Genomic DNA, 23,622 nt, shown 5'->3' with positions numbered 1-23,622 from the left:
CTCAAAGATACCCAACAGAGAACCAACAAAACTTTTCTTGAGGAAGAAATCGGTATCTTCGGAAGCATCCTATTCTATCTGACTCAAATTATCTTAAATTGTTAGGAACTATTTCTCTTTTTAAAAAAGTCTAAATTTGCCTCTTTGAAACTTCCACTCCTTGCTCCATTTTATATTGCAGATATGATGAAATAAACCAAACCATGGAAAAAGGTTACCCTAGACGAATATCAGGACTCTTTCCAGGAATTGGCCTCCCAGTTGATGCTGCATTCCAGTATAAGAGTAAGTAGAAATTCCAAACAGGATATGTGGGAAAGCTATTCTAAATGACTAAAAGTCTGAATCCTTCTTAAAGATACGTACTTTCATTGCTTTCAAGAAAATATAGTTGCCAAGCGAACCAAGTGATTTTGGTGTCTCTGTCACTAAGGGAAAGATACCCAGCATAAGAGAATAGACAATGGTATCAAGAACTACAAAGAAGTCAAGGAGTATGAGAAGTGGGGGGAAAGGCCACTGGATATAAAAATTGGGAAGTCATTGGTGGTTGGTGTAAACACAGGTTCACTGGAATGGTGAGGTCAAAAACTACATCACAGGGGGAATGAGGAAAGAATAAATAGTAAGGAAGTAAAACCACTATATAAACAACACTTTTTCAATTAATTCAGTATTAAAAGGGAAAAGAGAAATGACACAGTCACTGAATGGAGCAGAAGCGTCAAGAGAAGGCTTGTTTTTGAGACTAGCTCACCCTCTCTCACCTAGATTGTAATTTCAGTAGCCACTCTTGCCAATCCTACTGTTGACTGGTGCAGAAACATTGATTTTCTCCATTTCCAGTCTGAGCCCAATCTCTACCCCTTGGGCAGCCTGGTAGCCCTTCTGCTCCCACAGGCTTATCATCTTGATGCTGGAGTTAGTGAGGATGCACATTTGGCTTTAGCCTTACTACATCTCAAAACTCCTCAGCTCAAGCAATACACTGGCTCTAAGCACCTCAGTATCAGGGCATATACATAGGCATTTGGCACCACACTCAGTTGAGAAAAAGCTTTTTTTTTGGACATGGGAGATTTGACTATTTTTGCAGGAAGATGGTAAGGAACCACTGGTGAAAAAGAAATTGAAGATGCTTAAATGAGAAGAAATAATAATAACAGTAGGAGGAGGAGGAGGAGGAGAAGAAGAAGGAAGAAGAAGAAGAAGAAGAAGAAGAAGAAGAAGAAGAAGAAGAAGACACCATAGCAGAAGCATCAACACGTAAGAATTCTAAGTAGCATTGAAGAATAGAATGTCAAGAAAAGTGGCTTGACCAGACCAACATAGAACAAGGAAATCTATACTGGAGGTGATACAATCTTGAAAACATTGGGAGGGATTACTTTATAAGAGGGCAAGATTTCAAAAGAACAGAAAAGAAAACACAGAAAAATTTGATAACCACTCCAAAGTGACTGAGAATGCTGCAACACCTAAATACCTACATATTTTGCTTTCTCTTTTTTATTCAATTCTTATGACAATAATCTACAAGTATAGAAACCTTTTGCAATTGATTTTCTTCAATAAGTCACAGCTTCATAGTCATTCATCTGACTGCAAGGTGCAGAGAACAAGATCCTACTGTGTTTATTATTTGTAAATTATTTTTAAAGTGGAAAAGTTTTTGACTCAGTAGAACAAAAGACGACCTTAGAAGCTCTCCTCCATTAAGGAGTGTTTTGTGACCACATTAAGATGATATAAGTTATCCTGATAAATGAAACTACAGAGATAAATGTTTCAATTGAATCTGGTTATTACTGTCAAGTAAGGTACAAAGCAAGGAGACATATCTTAGCTAAAGTTGTTCCTCACTATCGTAGAGGATGCCCTGTTCATGGTACAAATAGAGGAAAGATTCCACATAGATGATTCTCTGATGATCCTGTTTGTAGATGATAGTGTTTGATAACATCAAACTCCAAAAGATTACAGGGCTTCCTCAAAGAGATCCAAGGTTACTTAAAAGAGTTTTGGCCTAACAATTCACCTAGGAAAAACTAAATGAATGAAAAATGATTGTTGCTCAAACTGTGACATATTGTATCATCAGATCCTTGAGTTTGTATGTCAGTTACATACAGCTGGGATAGGCATCCTAGGAAGGCAATGACTTGAACCTATAAATAGATAGAAGAAAGAGTAGAGGCAATTGCATTTTGGAACTCGTACAATGCTTTGAAGATGTCAAACTAGTTCTCAACAAAAAAAAACCTATGTTGTAACATAAATGCTCTCCTGGCAATTTTGTTTAGCTTAAAATCTTCGAACACCACAGTGTCTGAATAATCAAAGTTATGGCTAACTCAAAGAGAAATAGATATTCAGTGGGCATATAATTGACTGCAGAATATTTTCAGTGATGACCAGCATGAAACAAATGGTAAAAAGGAAAATTGTTAAGGAAATGTGTGATTTGAAAATAAGGAAAGTTGATAAGAGCAATCAAAAAATGGATGGCTCAGCAGTGCCACTGGTACTCATGCCTCTGATTGATTCAGAGATGGGGACTGTCTTTACTTACTAAGCCTGTTCTATTTTAAGACAGCTCCAATTGTTGAAACAGTTTCCATATATTAAACTGTAATCCACTTCTTTGCAATTTCCATCTCTTTTTTGTACTTTGTTTTGCCCTCTGGAACCAACCAGAGCAAATCTAGCTACTTTTCTAGATGACCATCCTTCAAATGGGACACTTATCACAAAGGCTGAGTTCGTTTTTTTTTTTCCCTTTAAGCTCTGTCAAGGAAACAGATCAAAGAAGAGATGGGACCCTTGCTAGAATTATGATAATGTATAATGAAGGGAATACAGAATTATTCTTTTTTTTGCTTTGTTTCTATTTTCTTACTCTGAAAAAATATCTCTGGATTCAGGAGAGAACAAAAATTGTTAAAAATAGAACTGTACCCCCAAGAGAAGTGAGGAGATGGTATCTATCTTCAATGAGTTCATGTCAGTAAATGAACTATAACCTAATTTACCGAAAGGACTTATGGATGTGAATTCTGAGATATTATCAGGGATCTCCGAAAAACTGGAGAATAGGAAAGGGGCTGAAATATGTAATATGGACATATTTTGTCTACAACTTATAGGTTGCAGAACTTGACTTTGATTCTTTATAAATATTCTAAAGAATGTTATAAAAGGGATCACTTGTGAGCATTTAAAGAAGAAAAAGAATTGATTACTACTTACCGATTACTAGAAGCCACCATGATTTTATCAAGAACAGGCATAACAAAATACCTTCATTTACTTTTTTGACAGGATTTTGCACTGGTAGGTCAGGGTGCAATGGATTTCAGCAAAGTATTTTACAAACAACTATATTAAATTGAAGATGTGTTGGAGAAATGTGCCTAAACAAGAGTATGGCTAGGTGGATATGGAACCAATTGGATGACCTGCAAAGTAGACATTAGTGGGTTGAAATTAACCTAGAAGGAGCATTATAGTAGAATTCCCCAAAGATCACTCCTTCCTTTGCTGTTCGAAATCTTTATCAATAAGTCAAAGACATAGATGGCATGCTTACCAAATTTAACACAAAGCTGGGGAGGATAGCAAACTTGTGAGATGACAGTGTAAGAATTCCAAAGGGTCTTGATAGACTATAAAGATGGGTCAAACTTAATAAATATAATTGAATACAGATAAATTTACATTCCTAAATTTGGACTTTTCATAATTAACCACACAAGTATATGATAGGAAGTTGTGGCTAGACAACAGCTAATGTGAAAAAAGATCTCAGAGTTTTGGTATACTGCAAATACAAGATGAGTCAAGTATGTTTTTTAAGTAAAAAATTCTATCGTGAAGTTTGGCTGCACAAGAGAAGGGTGGTGTCCTGGCTTAGGAAAGTGATTATCTCACTGTGCTCCACACTACTAAGTTCTCTGCTAGAATATTGCCTTCAGTTCTGGCTGCCAAATTTTAGGAAGGATTTGATAAGTTACAGCATGTCCAGTGGTAAGCTAAAAGGATAGTGAGAAGGACCAAAGGCTTTACTAAGGGAGGTGGTTGTTCTTCATTCTCAAAGAGGACCATGACATCAGGGAGGTGATGCTGTGACATGCAAGTGAATTGGATTTAAGTGAGAGAGGGCTGTGCAAAATCACTAGCCTCACTTTCTCCTCTGGAGGCATCTGGGTTCAGTGGCAAGATATAGACCAGGATGACTGGAGATGGCCCTCTACAGGAGAGTTATTGAAGGAACTAAGGATGTTTAGCTTGGAGAAAATACAAGAGGACATGATAAATATTTTCGATGTTCCAGGACAGAACCACTGGAAATTACAGAAAGGCTTTGATGTAAGGGCAAACTTTCTTACAGTTTAAGTTATCCAAAATTGGATCAGGCTGCCTGGGGATGGAAGGGGCTCTGCTTCTTTGGAAATCTTCAAATGAACTCTAAATGCTGTTGTTGTTTTTGTTCAGTCATTTCAGTCATGTCCAACTCTTTGTGATCCCATCTGGGGTTTGTTTGTTTTTTTTTTTTTGGCAAAGGTCCTTCTACAGCTCATTTTACGTATGAGGTAATTGAGATAAACAGAGTTCAATGACTAGCCCAGAGTCGCATAGCTAGTAAGTGTCTGAGGCCAGATTTGAACTCAGGAAGATGAGTCTTCCTGCCTCCAGCCCCTGCACTATGCATTTCACCACCTAGCCATATACTCCAGATGACTATCTGTCAGTGATAATGTAGAAGAAATTTCTGTTCAGGTATAGTTGGTTTAGATCAGCAGTTCTCAAAATTTTTGGTCTAGGGACCCCTTTACACTCTCAAAATTATTAAGGACCTTCCCCAAAGTGAGAGACAGAGATATGACTACTTAACTGTACAAGGTAATAATTGGGCTTAATTTTCTTTCTAGGATTCTTCTATTTCTTCAGTGGGACAAAACAATTTGAGTTTAACCCTTATACCAAGAATATTACTCGAGTTTTGGAGGCCAACAGCTGGTTCAAGTGTCAAAAAACATTCAACTCATCACCTTATTATGGTTTTAGCCAGGAAAACAATTCAAATTCAAAATCAATGCAAGTGATTTCTCAACAGAGTTTTATATTAGTTATTTACTGTATCACTTATCTGCTGACAGAAATCTACAGTTGATGGAAGAGTTGTCAAATAATAGATGGGGAAGGGATTTCAAAAAGTCATCAATTCTAGACTTGTGCCCCAAAATATTCCTGAATCATTCCTGATGGATAGCCATAAATCCTTTCCTTAAAGACTAAGGATGGTGACTCTACGTCCTTTGGGAGTTACCAGGTTCAGTGTTTTATTATGCTTACTGTTAAGTTGTTCTTAAATCTCCCATATGACAATCCCAGTACTTTGTTGGCATAAAGAAGACTCGAGTAAGTGACTAATAATGACCAAATACTAACAACATTTATTAAGCAAAACTCAGAATTGTTTTTCAACTAGATCAAATAACCCCAATCTAACTATAACTTACATGTGTTAAAACTGAGTAATATGCAAATTGCAAGCGTGTGTACATGAACAATAGATATTTGATTTGAGGCATGTGAATGTGAAGAGTGTCCTTTCTCATATTTATCATTTCTCTTATAAACCATATTCTTGGATACCCTTCAAATTCTAATAATAACTGACGTTCATAGAGTGCTCTAAAGTTGAAAGTTGCAAAGTGCTTTACATATATTTTATCACTTGAACCTCATGATAACCCTATGAGATAGGTACTACAGGTATTATCATCCCTATTTTATGATGAGAAAATGGAGGTTCAGAAAATTTAAGTGACGACCAAAATCACACAACTGGTTAACCAGCAGAGGCAAGATTTCAACTGTGGTCCTTCTGATTCTACATCTAGCATTTTTTTGCCCTCTATCACACAAATTTCTACAGCAAGTTCTCTATCTCTAGCATTTATTTTTTCATACTATTAGTCACCAACCTAAATTCTAGTTCTTTTCTTAGTAGCAAAGCTCTCAATGCATTATCTTGGAAGATGTGAGAATCTCATTCTCATTTAATGTTAATTGGGTGTGGATATAGGAACTACAAACCACTAGAGACAGTACAGAAACTGAAAAATGTCACAGGTGCTATATACATTTTCACGAGACTCATTCTTACTTCTTCTCTAAATAGTTATTTTCCCTGAGACCAGAATTTTTCCAACTACCAAAGACATTTTAGTGAGTTCCATGTAAATATACATAACTCACATTTCTGCATAGCTGAACAGGTTGATAGAATATATTCCTTACTACAACCATGTAAGGTAGGTAGTGGAAATGTAGTTATTCCCATTTTACTAAGAAGGAATAAGGAAACTGAGTCTCAAAATGGTGAAGTGACTAGTCAAAGTGAGAAACCAGGCCTTGAACCCAGATTTTTTTAGTAGAAATTCACTATTCATTATGCCGCACTGCTGCCTATAAAACTTTGCACCACCTGCGAAGTGAAAAATGTTTTTATAAACATAATGTCTCTCTTATTAGGCACTCAATAAATATTTGTTGAATGAGTGGTTTTGTTTTTGTTATCATGGAATGGGGAAGGGAGAGAGGGAGAGAGACTTACAGACTCAATAAAAGAACATGAATGTAGATGAATGTAGAGTTGGAAAGAATCACAGATGTCATTTTGTATAACCTCATTTTATAGCTAAGGAACTGAGGCTCAAGGAGACTAATCATCTGAAGGTCCTCTGACTTTAACTCAGTACTTTTCCCAGCAAACTGTACTCTTTTCCACATATAGGTGTTACTATCCCCAAAGCTAATTAATCTGGTGAGTATCTGAAATTCCAGGCAGCTATTCTTAACTTTAAAGAAAGAGAATCTTCATAGGAAATATCAAGAATGATACAAGAGGGTCAATCTCTTGGAATATTAGAGGATCACACATTAAGAGCTAGAAGAAACCTTGGAGTTCATCTTGTCCAAAATCTCTCATTTTTCTGATTAGAAAACAGACCCAGAGAGCTTAAAAGACTTAGCCAATGTCACAGAGGGAGTAATTGGCAGAGCCAGTATTGGTACCCAGGTTCTCAGACTTTAAATCCCTCCTTCTTTCCCCTTTACCACTCTGACTCCTACTATTTATTTCTGCTAAAAATCCAGACATATCACTGCAGATTTCTAATATAGATCTAAATATTAGAACAATTAGAATGGCAGGTGGAATAGTAGATAAATCATTGAGCCTGCAGTCATAAAGACCTTAGTTTAACTATGACCTCAGATATTTACTAGCTGTGTGACCTTGGGTAAATTACTTAAATTCTATCTGCCTCATTTTTTCTTATCTGTAAAATGGAGATCATGACAGCACCTACATCCCAGGGTTATTGTTAGAATAAAATGAGATAATTTGTTTAAAGCACTTTGCAAACTTTAAATATATAAACATGTATAAGCTATAATATATAAATATATAAAAGTATATATTAGTATATAATTATTAGCTATATCAACAATTATTATTATTATCTAAAAGATTAAAAGAAAGGCATTGGGTGCACCCTTCTTTCCACCCCATTTGAACAGGTGGAAAACCAAGGCTGAAATTAGGCAATGTATGTATGACCTCAAGTAAGTTATTCCACTTTTCCAGGCTCCAGGATCATACCAGATGATTTCTGACACTTCTCCCAACTTTAGATCTATGATGCTATTATCCTATAAGTCCTCATGGAAGAAATGTTGAGCTCAGAAAGAGATTAGCAGGCTCCTTGGTTGTTTCCCTACTGTGCTCCATAGCTAACAGAAAACTAGGGCTATGCCCTTGACTCTGTCTTATTTTCTTCAAGTCAGTATGACTGGAGCTCAAAGAAATTCTCTCATGGACAAGTAAGATGACTTTGTGACATTTATCATTCTGTCTCGGAGATCTCACCTACATAAACCATGTTGATCCAAGATAGTAAATTTAATCATCACCATGGAATGGAAATGAATGCACACTCATTAAGCAGAGATAACTTTTTCACCCCTTACATCAAGCCAAAGAGAGAAATTCATGAAAGGTGAACCTCAAAAATGAATCACTTGCTTAGAGAGCTAGTTTTGTGTGCTGACTTGTAGAGATTTCTGATCAAATATTGTTAAGACCACACTTTCGTATGAAATCCACATCCTCAAATGTTGGTCTTTAGATATATAGGGAAGTTCCTAAATAGATAAATCTGTGTCTACAGAATATGTTTTTAGGCTGTTTTTTTCCTATATCTGACCTACAAGCTGCATCTGACTCACAATCACATATATTCTGTCCCTATCCAACATTCATTCCAAATCTGTCCACCTTCAGAACACATCCCAGAACCATGTCTTACTGGCATCACATAGGGAGAGCTGGGCGGCTGTATTTATGCATGGAAAGAAGAGCTTGAGCCTTAGTAAAGAAAAGGCACATATATATATATATATATATATATGTATATGTATATGTATATGTGTATATGTATATATGTATATATATGTGTATGTATGTATACACACACACATATACAGAGGGAGAGAGAGAGAGAGCAGTATAACAGAATTTTCACTGTTATATTCTTCTTCTAAGGACCAGTGGACAATTTATTGCATAGTAACTAGTAACCAATTTTTTTTAATCACATTTTGGAGTCAAGAGATACAACTACTGCTGTACCTTCCTCTTCCCTACCAAATGACAGAAAACGGGTGGTCAGAGGTAATCAATTTTTTTGTATATGATATTTCATAAAATATTTATAATTATAATAATTTAATGTAGTTTTTATCCATCATGATTATAAGCTTTTGAAAATAATAGCAGGAAATGATAATTGCTAACATTTACAGAGTTTACTATGCAATGGGCACTGTGCTAAGCATTTTACAATTACTATCTCATTTGATCCTCACAACAACCCTATGAAGTAGGTGCTATTATTATCCTCATTTTATAGATAAGGAACCTGAGGCAAGCAGAAGTGACTTGCCCAATGTCATACAGCTAGTGCTTAAGGTCAAATTTGAACTCAGGTCTTCCTGACTCTAGGCCCAGTACTCTACCCACTGGGCCACCTAGCTGATAACCAGTGTATTCAGTTTATTTGGTGAATTTTCATTTTTATTGTGTTTTGAGATCACCAAGGATAAAAGTAGAGAAAAATAAAAGAAGTTTAAAAAAGAGAATTTAGGGAAATATATTATTAATGGGACAGGAAGAAAAAGATCAGTCATCAAAGGTTATAGGGAAATAGTGTCAGAGACATGGGAAGAAAACAAAGTTATGGAAGGAAGTAGACAAAAAGGGGGCTCATCACCAGAAGCAATTCTTATAAAAAGTGAAGGATGATGAGTAAAAGAAAAGGCCATTGAATTTGGCAGTTTGGGTTTCTGCTCTGCTTGGAATAGAGTTCCCTGTGGTGCTATATTCCATTTCCACTATGACGTTAAAGCAAAACTTTCACAATTTCTATAACCCTAGAGTTCTTAATGAAGAAGGAGGTAGCCTCAAATTCTTTGCTACATGAAATCACTTAGGTGGCATCTACTTGTACTTCCAAATATCTACAAAAGAGTAATGATATCTATACCACAAATCTGAAGAGAACTTGGGAAAAACTTCTGCTAGTGACTTGTGCCATTATTGGCTTTCAAAATTCAACTGCTATTGTATTTCACTCACTGTTCTGACTAGCATGATGTTTTAAAATGTGTTGCTGCCAATGGAGCCACACCTATTGCTGGGAGTTTCACACTGGATACTTTCACTCCCCAGATCCAGGCAGCTTTCTGAGAGCTTCTCTTTTTGTGACCTACTGATCCCACCAGCCCTCAGGGGAGCTTATGTTAGCCTCCCAACTACTGCACTGTGTCGTAGACTCCCCTCTTTGATATATGGTAATTGCCATTTCATGGAATGGTAAAAGAGCTTACTCATTGGCTGTAATGTAGTGGATGCTGGTCCATGAAGCCCTTATTAGATATGGTACCATCCTTTGTGAACACCCATGAGAGATTACATCTGATTTTACTTTTACTGGGGTCTAGAGAAGATTGAAAAGAAGGAGTAAGTAGTAGTTGAAAAGACAGTCACAAAAGGGAAGTTTCAGGGTGAATGGACGGCCCCAGCCCCAGGACTCACTGTATATTGATCTGAAGGAGTACAGGTGCCAGGAGTGCCCATTTGGTACTCCACTGAGGATGGTAGTACTCAATTTGCTACTGAAGACTGGTCCACAGCTCCTTCTGGGTAGGAACTACCATAGAATGCTCTTAATTTTGGGGCCAGATGAACTTAATAATGTTGAAATAAACTGAATAAAAATAATAATGCCCCCCCCCAGGAATCTGGTGACCTCTCAGAGAGGATAGACAAAGATATACACAAGTTTTGAGGTTGTGAGGAAATAAACATTCATTAAGTGCCTAATTTGTGCCAAACACTTTACAAATATTATTTTATTTGATCCTCATGACGAGCCTGGAAGGTAGATACTATTATTATTCCCATTTCACAATTGAGGAAAACTGAGACAGACAGAAGTTAAGTGACTTGCCCAGTATCACATAGCTTATAAATGTCTGAGACTGGATTTGAACTTAAGTCTTCCTAACTCCAGAGCCAATGCTCTATCCATTGCACATCTTATGCCTCTCCACAACTCATGAAAAGTTGAGGAAATTCATAGGGAATGTCCTTTTCTCAGTAGAATAGAAAAAGAAGTCAACCACTGAGTGTGGGAAAGGACTATGAGGACTTAGGAAGAGTAAAAAAATGTTTAACATTGGTGCTATGCAGCAAGTGAAAAGTGGGGGGGTGGCAACTATACAAGATGAATAAAAGTATTTCCTAGAAGGACCAGCTAAGTTTATTTAGCATACAACAATAATGGACAAAAATCAGCTCACTTTTGTGATTTTCTTTAGGCATGTTTGATAGTCTGGGGTCAAGAATGAAAAACAATAAATGAGGTTTACTGGCATTAGAGCTTAGCAGGGCAGGAATGACAGAAGGTCACGAGTAAGGAATTCTTAGGTGGTATTAAGCACATCACTGAAATGAATGAGCATGTATCTAGACTGAGTAGGAAGATTAGAAAAGACAGAGCAGCAGGGAGGCGGGGGGAAGGACTGGGCAGAGCATAATGGAAAAAGTCCTAGACTTGTAGTCAGGAAGGCATGGGTTCATATTCTTCCTCTCATGCTTATTAACATTGGACAAGTCATTTAACCTCTCTGAGCTTCCATTTCCTAAACTGTAAAATGATAGAATTATACTACAATGGCCAATAAGGTCCTTTCCAGCTATGATCTTATGATCCTATAACCCAAGGTCACCATGAAAATAAAGGGCAGCAGAAGAGAGGGATTGGGAGATGTGGGATTATATGAGGTTATAGTAACTGACAATAGATAAGGTTATACCCATGGATTTTGTTATTGGGTTTGCAAAACACTAGACAGCCCCAGGAAGTAAGACACTGCTATTAGGATAGGCTTTTTACAAAAGAATTTCCATCCTCCCCTATTACACGTACACACACACACACAAACATTTATTAAGCACTTACAATGTGTCAGACACTGTCCAAGCAAAAATACAAAGTAATAGCAGAGTGGTACAATAGAGAACTAACCTCTGGGAAAATCAAGAAAGACCTCTTATAGGATGTATTATAAGCACTTGATCTGAGTCAGGAAGGGAACTAGAATGTGGAGCTTAGCAGGCAACTCATTTCAGGTTTGTAAGACATCCTGTACACAGAGACAGGAGATGGTATGTCACGTGTAAGAAATAGGAAATAGATGAGTTTGGCTGATACAAGGAGGTGTGAAGGGTGTAATATATAATCAACTATAACAGTAGGCTGGAGCCAGACTGCTAAGGACTTTAACCTAGAGGCAATATGGACCTACTGAAGCTTCTTGAGCAGGGGAATGATGCCATGGTCAGTTCCTTCAAATGATTCACAAATGGCACGATTCCCAGTTTTCTTTCCATCCTGCTCACTGTCCTTAAACCAACCAAAATTGTTCATCCTCAGAAGGATGGCCACCAGGCAATGAATCCGGAGGGTCGTAGTAACTGATGAAGCTGTCAAGGTGAGGAGGGTTTGTGATCTGCATCAGTGAAGTAATACTAATACCAATGAAATTATAGCTGCCCTAAAATCTAGTCACATCGGCTTAGTCATCATAGTTTGTTCCTCGCGATCCATAATCCCTTCCTTACAGTCTAAAAAATGTTAAAGGAACCATTACCTGTCATTAAGCTGTCACCTGATTCAGCTATTGCAAAACATTCTGGCTTTCAAATTTACCTTTGGGTAGTGGGGACACACTGTTCATGTAGAAGTCTTAGTCTTTTATTGATATTGGCTATGAACTAATCCACTGGATTGCAAGCTCCTTGAGGACAGGGACTGTTTTTTTTGCTTCTTTTTATATCCCCAGCACGTAGCAAGTGCCTGACACATAGTAGACACTTACTAAATGTTTATTGATGGATTGATTGGGTAGAGGGTAGGGGAAAACAATCCATATCTGTGATTTCATTGTGATAGAAAACTCCCTCCATAAATACAGATCAGTAACTGCTCTGCAACTCATTATCTCAGTTGTCTGAGACACTAAGACATTAAAAGACCTGTCCAGGGTCATACAGCCTCTAGGTAGAACTTGAGCCCAGCTCTTCCTGAGGCCAAAACTGGCTCTCTCTCTTTCTCTCTCTCTCTCTCTCTCTCTCTCTCTCTCTCTCTCTCTCTCTCTGTGTCTCTCTCTCTCACCAGCTCATCACGCTTCTTCTTGGATCTCAGATGGAAAATGCAAACATAAATTAAGAAACTGCTTGGAAAATACTTCCAACACTTGAAACTGTCTGTTTCTGGACTTCAGGAATTCATTTATTGTACAAACTTTCCTCTCGTAAGGGAAGTTATTACTCGTCTTCTTGTACTCTCTACCCTGCTTCCCTTTGGGACCACATCCACACACACATATGCAGATACATACATGCTAGAGCACACACACTTATGCACATGCACATGCCAGTGCATGGTCTTCCATCTAATCCATTTGCTTTGCAGAAGTATCAAGAAGCTTCTTTGCAACGCGTGTTTCCTGGCATTTCCACAACTCATTTCTCTAAAGTTCTGGTTTTATAATCACTGTGGTTTCTTTGCACAATTTCTTTAAAGAACATAGCGGGGATGCACCACACCTTTAAGCAATCCTAGTAAAAAGCTGAGGAGCTAAATATATTAACCTCAGAGATGCCAGACTCCTAAGTCATATTGTGAACAGAGCCGAGTTTATGTCACCTCAAGCTCTTCCACCTGTGGATCTTACATTGCACACAGAACACTAGGAAACATAAATTGCTTTCATCAGATCTGTACTGAAACTGAGTATGTTAGCTCCCTAAACCTCTCAGTGCAGCCACACTAAGCTTCATGCAGGAGTGGGACAAGCAGCCTACAAATTCCTTTAAGAATGTAACAGCATCAATCCTTCTCTATCTTCTTCTTCCTTCCCTGTAAACATTTCTCTTATCTTAAATTTTTATGAATTCTTCCAAGCTATAGCTCTTGTTCATTTCACTGTGACATTCCTAAAAGAACTTGACTACACCTGATGCCTCCATTTCCTTGCCACTCACTCACACCTCAATTCCTTGCAATCACACTTCCAATCCCATGACTACTGAAACTGGTCTCACTACTCTCAGGGCTCCTTCACACCCTCCTCCTCCCCCTGAGTGTGGGCATCTCCCAAGACTCTGCTCAGGGATCTCTTCTCTCACATCCTCCTTCCCTTGTTGATTTCATCAATGGCAGTAGGTTCTACAGGTTCCATAGGTTCAAATCTCTCCACAGATAACTCTCAAAACATTCTATCGGCCATAATCTGTCCCCTAAACACTAGTTGTGAATTTCCATATCTTTGCTGGACATTTGCGGTTGAATGTCACAACAAACCCTCAAATTTGATATGCATAAAATGGAAGTTTTCAACACTTTTCCAAAACCAATCCCCCTTCCTAGTATCCCAACATCTTTCCTGTCACACAGGTTCAAAATCTCACTTATTTTGACTTCCTTCTCCTTTCCCCTCCCCACATACAATTAGTTTCCCAGTCTTGCTGACTTTACTTCCTGAACATCTCTCCCTTCTTTGCCACTCAAACAGCCTCCACTCTAGTTTATCCCTTCATAATCTCTCTCCTGTACTGTTACAGTAGTCTTCTACTTTAACTTACTGCCTCTAGACTATCCCCTCTCCAATTCTTCATTCCTGAAATTGCCAAAATAATCTTCCTAGTTTATGAGTTAGACTATGTCACTCCCCTGTTCAAAAACCTTCCATGGCTCATTGGTTAAAATACAAATTCCTTAAATTGGTATTTAAAGTCCCCAGCATATGGTTCCAGCCTTATTTCACATTAATGTACTCTTTTATATAATCTTTTTTCCAATCAAACTGCACTATACCTTGTACCCAATCTCAACCCATATTCTGCTACCTGTGTGCAAGCTGTTTCCTATGGTTGGATTATATACCCCTATCTTATTCCTATCTGTTAAACTCCTTCTTCATTGCTTAAATATTCTATGAAACCTTTCCCAAATCCTCCCATTTGAAAATGTTCTCTCCTTAAAGTTTTCCTAGAGCATTTTGTCTATATTTTTCCTTTGACCCTATCAGATTCTACCTTGTATTACACTTATCTATATACCTTCTCCCCCCCATTAGTAGATTATAACTTCTCTGAGGATGCGGAATATGTCTTTTTTCAAGTTCATATTTACAGCATCTAGCACAATGCTACAGACTTAATATTTCTTGAATTGTTACTGTTGTTGTTGAAATGGCAAACTTTTTAAATCAATTTTATCCCTAAGCTATTATAATTAGTGGTTATCAGATGAGCACAACCAATTCAGAAAAAAAAAACTGCAAAAACGGTTAAGTGTGTCTTCAACTCTTCTCTCACTTTCCCCTTCAGTGTCATTCCACAGAACTATTACCCTGAGTATGGCTTCCTTGCCTGGTATCTACAGGCAGCCCTCAGTTATTCAAGAACTGTGTTCTAGAGTCCTACTTTGAGCCTGTCAGACAGTCATACACTAACTTACCTTTTCTACATTCTATGCTGGACTTAACAAGGCCGTAACTAGCTAATTTTTTCATGAATGTGTGTGTGTGTGTATGTGTGGGTGTGTGGGTGTGTGGGTGTGTGGGTGTGTAATGGCAGCAGCAGAGGGCTCTATCTCCTTTGCCAAGAAACATACACAACCTTTTAAAGAGGTAGTGACTCCATCTTTGCTGTCTAACTTAGAAGTGACGAGATGTTGAAGAACAGAAAGGAGTTCAGGGAAATGAAAGGACCTCAGAACATACTACACAGGCAACCACTTACTTAGCCCATACATAAACTCCAGTTTACGATTCATATCAACAAGTCATCTAACAATTTTTGCATTTATCCTGTGCTTTCAACAATTCTCATGTGAGCCCCAGATGTATACCAAACGCAAGTTGGCATGCCACTCATCCAGCTTTCTAAGCCAATATCTTTCCAATCCCTGGAGTTAAAAAACTTGGCACCTGGAATGCATTGATATGGTCTATGAAACCTAAGGTGCCAATTTGAACAGAGCCATGTGAGGACAGCGTAGCTTGCAGTTTCAGGAACTGATTTGAGGAATCTATGCACTCATTGCATTAATATGATTTGGAAAAGGGACTTGTTTTTGAGTTTAGTTTGAGAAAAGAGACTAGAGCCAGGGCTACAGGTGAGCAAGGTAAGCAGCTGCCCAGGCAAAACATGTAGGAAGCAAAATGAAAGGTACTTAAAAATGTATTTATATCTTTTGTTTTTATGTAACCTATACTTCCTCCTCTATCCCTTCCCTTTCTGAGAGACTTCCCCTATTACAAATAATTTTTAAAAGAAGAAAAAAATTCAGCAAAACCAATCAACACACTAAAAAATAATCTAATGCCATATGCAATGTTATACGCACCTGTGACATCCCACCTCTGCAAAGGAGTGGGGCAGAGGTAGCCTTTCATATTCTTCTTTGAAGCCAAGTTTATAATGTTAAATCTCTATGCGTTTGTGGTTGTTCTCTTTCCCTTTAACATTATAGTCTCTTTCCATTGTTGTATTGCTTTCATGGCTCTACCTATTTCACTTTGGATCAGTTCATGAAAGATTTTCCATGATTCTCTGCATCTATACAATTGATCCTTTCTGACAGCAGAATCACGTTCTGTTACACTGATGTACCACAACTGGTGGTTATTCACCCAAGAGATAGTTTAACGTTTCTTTTATCTAAATGTAGACATTCCTAATGCCAGAAAATTCTGCTTTCCATGTACATAGCTATATATTTTACAAGTAGTCAAGTTGCCCATTATATGAGAACTCAAAACCTTTGATAAGTAGTAATATATAGGGGCTGCAATTTTCAAACCATTCATGGTGTACAAAAGGCCTTTGGCTCAGCTCTGAAAGAGATCTTACTTTCTCTACCCAGAAAAAGTTTGGTCATCTGACACATTGGAGAAGTAGGAAATGCTAAGTGGTACTGAGGATAATGTGTGTTTTTGCAAGTGGTCTTAATCATTCAACAAAAGTTGATGAAGTCCTCACTATGTGGTCTACTTATGTGTTCTGTACATCTGGTGCTTCATCTTCTGTCTTTGTGCTATCCCATTGACTTGCTCCCATGTCTAGAAGGCCCTTTCTCCTTACTTATGATTCCTGGAATTCTTGGTTTCCTTCAAGATCTAGCTTAATCTACCTTCCATGGAAGATCTTTCTTGGTCTCCTCAACTATCAACCTTCCCCTCCAAGATTACTTTATATCTATGTCTTATATTTATCTTACTTTGTATGTGTCTTAATATGAACACACTTATATATGTACCTATTTATACATATATATTTACTTATATATAAATATAAATGTGTGTGTACATGTTTTCTTCCCCTTTAGAAAGTAAGTTCTTTTAGGGTAAGGACTTGTTCATTTTGTCTTTGTATCCACAGTCACCTGATGGTTGCTAATTGAGTGGCTGATTGATTATTTGTTCATCCTAGACCCTTGTGTCTCTGTTCTAAAATTCATCTTTCAAACAGCCAGACTGATATTCCTAAAGCACACTTCTGATCTTGTCACTCTTCTGCTCAAGGAGTTTCAATGGTCCGTCATGTCCTTTAAGATAAAATACAACTTCCTCTGCTTGGCATTTAAAGCCCTTCACAATCTGGCTATAGTAGATCATCACAGATTGACTACATAGTAATCTACTTCATACACTCTACAATCCACTCAAATTGGCCTACTTTGTGGTCTCCAGTCAGGGCATTCCATCATCTGCCTTGATGTCTTACTCCATGAAGTCCTTCCTCACCTCGAGGCAGAGCCAAGGTCCATCTCCTCTAAGAGGCCTTTGTGATTCCCTTATTTATTACTGCTGTCCTCCAAATCACTGTGTATTTACATTTATGTTTCTGTTTTATATATTTTGCTTTACATACTTAATGGTGAGCATGTCATATTCCACTCTATGATCAGAGACTTACGATGTATGATACATAGTAGTTGCTTAATAAATTATATTTATTAAAATTAAACTTATTAAATATTAAAATTTAATTGTAGTGCTTTGAAAACTTTATAGTACAATATTCATGTGTAATAAGCTTAAGAATTACATATAATCTTGGTACATAACTGGGGCTATGTGGTGCCCTGTTCTAGATGATAATAATACCAATTCTTACCCTTTTCTACTTGATTCTAGCTCATTTCCTTCTAAATTCTCCACCTAGGTTCTCAGGCAAAGAAAGAGTATATTCTGATAGTTACTCATAATAGAATTACACAACTTCTCTAATTATTTAATTAGCTGAGTACTCACCATAGTTTAGAAATTAAACTTTTGCCCATACCTCTCTCTCTCTCTCTCCCCTCCTTCTCTCTCTCCCTCTCTCCTTCAATATCAAACTCTAGTCTCACAGACTTAAAAACATCAGTGTCACTAGCTATATAAATTATTTGCAGAGTACTTAACAACACAAAGATATATTTTTAGCTATTTCAATAATATAGTAGCTGTAAAAAGGATCACAGCTATTCATCAACTGCAATTGCAAACTCCTTCACAGACAGTGGAACCACAGCTCCATCATTTAGCTTTCTTAGGATGTTAATTAAAGTCTTTCTCAGGATATTTTCTCCATAGAATAAAAGTTAAACCTAAGTCTCTCAAAATGTCATTTTAGACTTTCTCCACGACAGTTGTCACTCTATCTTTCATGAAAGAACTTCTCTAAGTTTTTTTTTCCCTCCAGTCCCTAAGTTATGACAGTAAACTCTCCTCAAATGACACATAAATTGTCTGTCCTCAAGACTCCATTCTTTCTCTCTTAAAAATGCAGTAATATCCCTAGTTTCTGTGAGTTAAGCTATTTCAGCCAGAATGACACCTCAGCTATTACTAGCAGGCAAAGGAAAGGTCAGAGAATCATAAATTTAGAGCTGGAAAGAAAATCTGAGAAGGCCTAGAGAAGGCCCAGATGATCTCACTCAGATCACACAAACATAAAGGGACAGGACTGGAATTTGAATCTAGGTGCTTAGATTTAAAATTCGATACTTTTCTCTCTCTACCATGAAGTTGCTAACTAAATACTAACAAATTAATAAATTGTGGACATTTAAAACCATCCCCCTCCCATTTTACATATCAGGGAATAGAAATGCCCTGTCTAGTCACACAGTTAGTATTAGAAGTCAAACATAAACCCAGGTCTCCTAACTGTAAGTTAAGTGGTAGGTTCCAACCGGGCTTGAATCACTTCCAAGCACAGAGTTCTAGACAAACTTTGTTTTCTCTTTTCATGTGAACCTGCCAATGCGGTGGCTGCAGTGATCACAGACCTCCTGATTTTCACGTTTCCAAGCAATGGCATTATTTGAAGCTCTCCATATGCCACCTAGTGGTAACTCCCTCATATAAAAAGTATTTTATGTTCCAACTTGTTTTCTTCAACCAAGGCTCCAGTCAAATTAGATTATATTTGTTCCTGAAATAGAGTCCCTGGCTTTCCATACTTAGTCTTCTTGTTAAAAACATCTGTAATCTCTGTGTTAAAGAATTTGTAAAAAAAAAAAAAAAGAAAAAAAAGGTTGACATGGTACAATCCTGTGTTATTTTATAATGATATTTCATTGCTACTAAAATGTAGAAAACTTGGATGAAAACTGATTTCAAACATTCTAGTCCCACCACAAATATCAAAGATAGAGAAGCCTAGTGAAGCTTCTCTAGAGCAGAACAGGGTTCTCTTCTCTTTTCTCTACTTTTCTCTTCTTTATACAAAGACTTTTTGTCTTCTGCCATTCACCCACCCCATGCCTCAGCTGCCTCTTGTGTCTATGGGCCCCTTCTCTCCTTGATGAGTTCTTCCAGAAACTTCCATCTTGGGGAAAGGCTCAAACCAGCCATCTCTCATTCACCAGGCTTAGTCACCATTCTTCTGTGTGGATACCTCCTTTCTCTCCTCTCTCATTTTTCAGTTCTCTTTTTTTTTGTTTTGTCTTCTCCCATTAGAATTTAGGCTCCTTAAGGGAAGGAATTATCTTTCTTTTTGCTTGTATTTATATTCTCAGCATTTAGTACAGTACCTGGCACACAGTAAGCATTTAATAAATGTTTGTTGACTGACTGATGGCTTCATAAACTTCATGACTTTCCATTTTCATCATCTAGGAAGGAAGGAAGAGAGAAATAAAAGAAAGAAGAGGAAGGAAGGAAACAAGCATTTATGAAGCACCTGCTATGTGTCAAGTACTGTGCAAAGCACCTTATAAATAATATGTCATTTGATCTTAACGATAACCTTAGAAGGTAGGTGCTAGTATTATTCTCATTTTATAGTTGAAGAAACTTAGGCAAACAGAGGCTAAGTGATTTGTCCAGGATCATCCACTATGCCACCTAGCTGATGGAAGGAAAGAAGGAAGCAAGCAAGGAAGGAAGAAAAGAAGGAAGGAAGGAGGGAGGGAGGAAAGAAAAAGGAAGGAAAGCATATGAGAGAAATTAATTTTATGCAATATAGCCATATAGAAGGAAATAAGGCCCTATCACCAATTAGATGTATGACTTCAGCCACATCTTTTAATTTTTTCAGGCCTCAGTTTTCTTACCTATAAAATGAGACTGGCGTCTTACTTCATAGACTCCTTCCAGATCCAGGATTTTAAGTCCTTACGTAAAGGACCAAGTAAATTTATTCCACAACGTTCCTCTCAACTCAGCAAGGGAACGTTGTCCATAATTTCCTTTACCAGGTCAATAGACCATTGTGGTAGAGATAATAGGCTCATTTTTGGATGCCCATGCTTCAATCCTCTGTGAATCTGTGATCTTATCAGGCTAGTTAATATCTCAGCTTATACAGGTGCATTTCATCCATGCTTTTATGGTTAGTACAAATCTTTCTTCAATGCCTCACTATAATAATATAATAATACTTATTTATGTAACAATTTATATATATATATGCATATATATATATATATATATATATATACACATATCTTCACACTTGAGCCTCACAAACTAAGGAACATACTACAGGCATCACAATCTTCCATTTAAAGATGAAGAAACTAAGGCAGAAAGGAATTAAAAGGTTCACCCTTGGTCGCACATCTAGTAAGGTCAAAAGCAAGATTCAAACTCAGGTCTTCCATGATCAGCCATCTTTCCATTCCACCATGCTTCCTCAATCATTAATCATGGCATGAAGATAACTGGATTTTATCTGCCACTGAGGGAGAAGCAATAATAGGTCTTACCAAATTAGAAAGTCTTCATATATGATGGCCCCATAATTTGTTGTGTTGTAATAAGACAAAATACAACACCAAAGTAATCAGGCCTTGTTGCTGAACAATATTCATAATAAAGGAATTTAGGTTAAGCATATATAATGATAATAATAATGATAATAATGATCATGATCATGATAGCTAGCATTTATGTAGAACTATAAGGTTTGCAAAGCACTTTATTAATATTATCTCAGGGAGCAGAGCAAATATAGCAGAGTAAAAGCAGTGACTTGTTTGAGTTCTCCCCCACACCCCTCCAAATATTTGTAAAAAATTACTCTAAACAAACTTTAGAGCAGTGGAACCCACAAAAAGACAGAGTGAAACAAATTTCCAGCCCAAGACAACCTGGATGATTGATAGGAAAGGTCTGTTGCACCAAGCTGGGAGAGGAGCACAGTTCAGCATGGGCTTCACAGGGAAAGACCAGACCTCGGTCAACCTGGAGCAGCCCTCAGGGGACTGAATCACGGGCAGCTATGGCAGTTTCCAGACTTCTCAACCCACAAACACCAAAAACAACTTAGAAGGTCAGTAGGAAAGGTCTGGTGGATCTGGGTGAGAGGGGAGCATGGTCTGGCTCCAGCCCCAGGGCAGCAGCTGGAGCAGCTTCTTCCAGAGTTCTCAGCCAACAGATGGTGGAGGGATCAAGTGGCTGATCAGAGGGGGATTGCAGGGATCTCTCTGCTGGTGCTGAAGCAGACAGAATTCTCTTGCTTGGCCTGTGCTTAGATCTGGGTCACAGTTCTGGGTGGTGGTCCTAGGGCAAGAAGGAGTGCTGGTGTGGTGGAGTTTGTGGTGTGGTAGAGAGGAAATCCTCTTCATAGTTCCAAGGCAGAAATGAGTGCTTGTGGTCACTCATAGACCAGAGCACAGGCCAGGAAAGGAGTAAATACCTCTCTTTTGATCATATTACCTTGGAAGACCTCAAAATTTACAGGTCCCTGGGGGCAGCTAGGTGGTATAGTGGATAGAGGACCGGCCTGAAATCAGGAGGACCTGAGTTCAAATCCAGCCTCAGAACAAACACTTCACACTTACTAGCTGTGTGACCCTGGCCAAGTCACTGAAACCCAATTGCCAAAAAAATTAAAAATTAAAAAAAAATTACAGGTCTCTAGAAGTATCTCTGAAAACAGCTGCACAAAATCCCCAAAGCTTGGGACAGTACACCCTCCACACTGGAAGTAAAGCTTTACCTTAACAAAGAGTTTAAAAGTCAAGTAATTGGCTGGGAACATGAGCAAACAAACTCAGACTATAGAATCTTACTTTGATGACAAAGAAGATCAAAACATACAGCCAGAAGAAGACAACAAAGTCAAAGCTCCTACATCCAAAGCCTACAAGAAGAATATGAATTGGTCTCAGGCCATGGAAGAGCTCAAAAAGGATTCTGAGAAGCAAGTAAGAGAAGTAGAGGAAAAATTGGGAAGAGAAATGAGAGTGATGCCAGAAAATAATTAAAAAAAGGTCAGCAGCTTGCTAAAGGAGACCCAAAAAAATACTGCAGAAAATAACACCTTAAAAAATAGACTAACCCAAAAAGCAAAAGAGGTTCAAAAAGCCAATGAGGAGAAGAATGCCTTAAAAAACAGAATTGGTCAAATAGAAATGGAGGTCCAAAATCTCACTGAAGAAAATAATTCCTTAAAAATTAGAATGGAATATTATCTTATTTTATCCTCACAAAAATCTGAGGAGGAAGGTACTTTTATAATTCTCATTAAACAGATGAGGAAACAGAGGCAGACAGAGGTCAAGTGACTTGCCCAGGGTCACATAGCTAACCTGAGATCAGATTCAAACTCATGACTTCAGATGCAATGCTTTAATCTTGCCTCTTTAGTCTATCTTTTTTCTGATTCAAATTTTTCACAACTGATCTACAGAGAGTCTTATAATCTATAGGGAATATTTAAGACTATTTGAATTTTGAGTTAGATAGGTTTTTTTCCCCTAACACGTGACTTTGATCTCCTTCCAGATATCTGTGGAAAAGGAAAGACCTATCTTAGCGTTGGGGCTTTTGTTATGGGAGTGTGGTGGCCATGACTAAAAAGCTGTCAATCTGCCCTTGCCAGAAAGTTCTATCCACCAGACCCTAGTAGAATGGAAGTGAGATGGCCTGGCTAGCTCTGAAGGGATGAGCCCAAAAGACAGAAAGGAGAAATTCCCAGCAGAAACCTAAGACCAGCAAAAAGAAATCTCCCTAAGCCAAGACTAGAAGGGAGCAGCAAAGCCCAGCAGAGATGCTATGTCCTATGAGGAATAGACATACTTAGGGAGACACCATGTCATCACCAGAAGACACCAGGGATCCTGCAATATCAGAGGTGTGAACTCCTACTGTTCTACAACTTCCCTAAATGTGAGTCCGTTATGCATTTTCATTCTCCTCACTGATGCTACATATTTATAGAACCATGTCTGCAATGTTTATGAGGAGACTATTCAACTGTAAACCATTTTATTGTAGGATTTCATTAAATAGCTCTTCTTTGAACTGTGTCCTTTGGTTAATCAAAGAAAAAGCAAACACATGAGCAGAGGTTTGTAAGCTATTATTTTAAGTGGATGTGGACTCACATTAAGACCTTGAACCCAGGGTAGTTATTCTAAGGTTCCTGAATATGAGAGGGGAGTAACCCAAATATTACATATGTTTCTCTCATCCAAGGAC

The 23,622-nt window shown here is 37.8% G+C and overlaps 1 protein-coding gene across 3 annotated transcripts in view; it reads left to right on the top strand.

Moving 5' to 3' along the window:
* Positions 1-23,392, top strand: part of MMP27 (matrix metallopeptidase 27) — a 38,665-nt gene extending 15,273 nt beyond the window's left edge. The window contains exons 9-10 of one of the 3 annotated variants that reach the window (XM_027849481.1): positions 182-285; positions 22,927-23,392. In XM_027849481.1, coding sequence (XP_027705282.1) covers positions 182-285; positions 22,927-22,994 — 172 coding nt within the window. In that variant the 3' untranslated portion in view covers positions 22,995-23,392. Of the gene's footprint in view, positions 1-181; positions 286-1,096; positions 1,152-4,931; positions 7,330-22,926 lie in introns of those variants that run through there. The other 2 variants (XM_027849479.1, XM_027849482.1) reach the window with 2 other exon arrangements.
* The last annotated feature ends 230 nt before the right edge of the window (positions 23,393-23,622 follow it).

This window comes from Vombatus ursinus, unplaced genomic scaffold, assembly GCF_900497805.2.
Source record: "Vombatus ursinus unplaced genomic scaffold, bare-nosed wombat genome assembly UNPS02007612.1, whole genome shotgun sequence".
Lineage (NCBI taxonomy): Eukaryota > Metazoa > Chordata > Mammalia > Diprotodontia > Vombatidae > Vombatus > Vombatus ursinus.
Note: the sequence above shows the minus strand (reverse complement) of the source record. Positions and strands in the feature narration are given on the sequence as shown.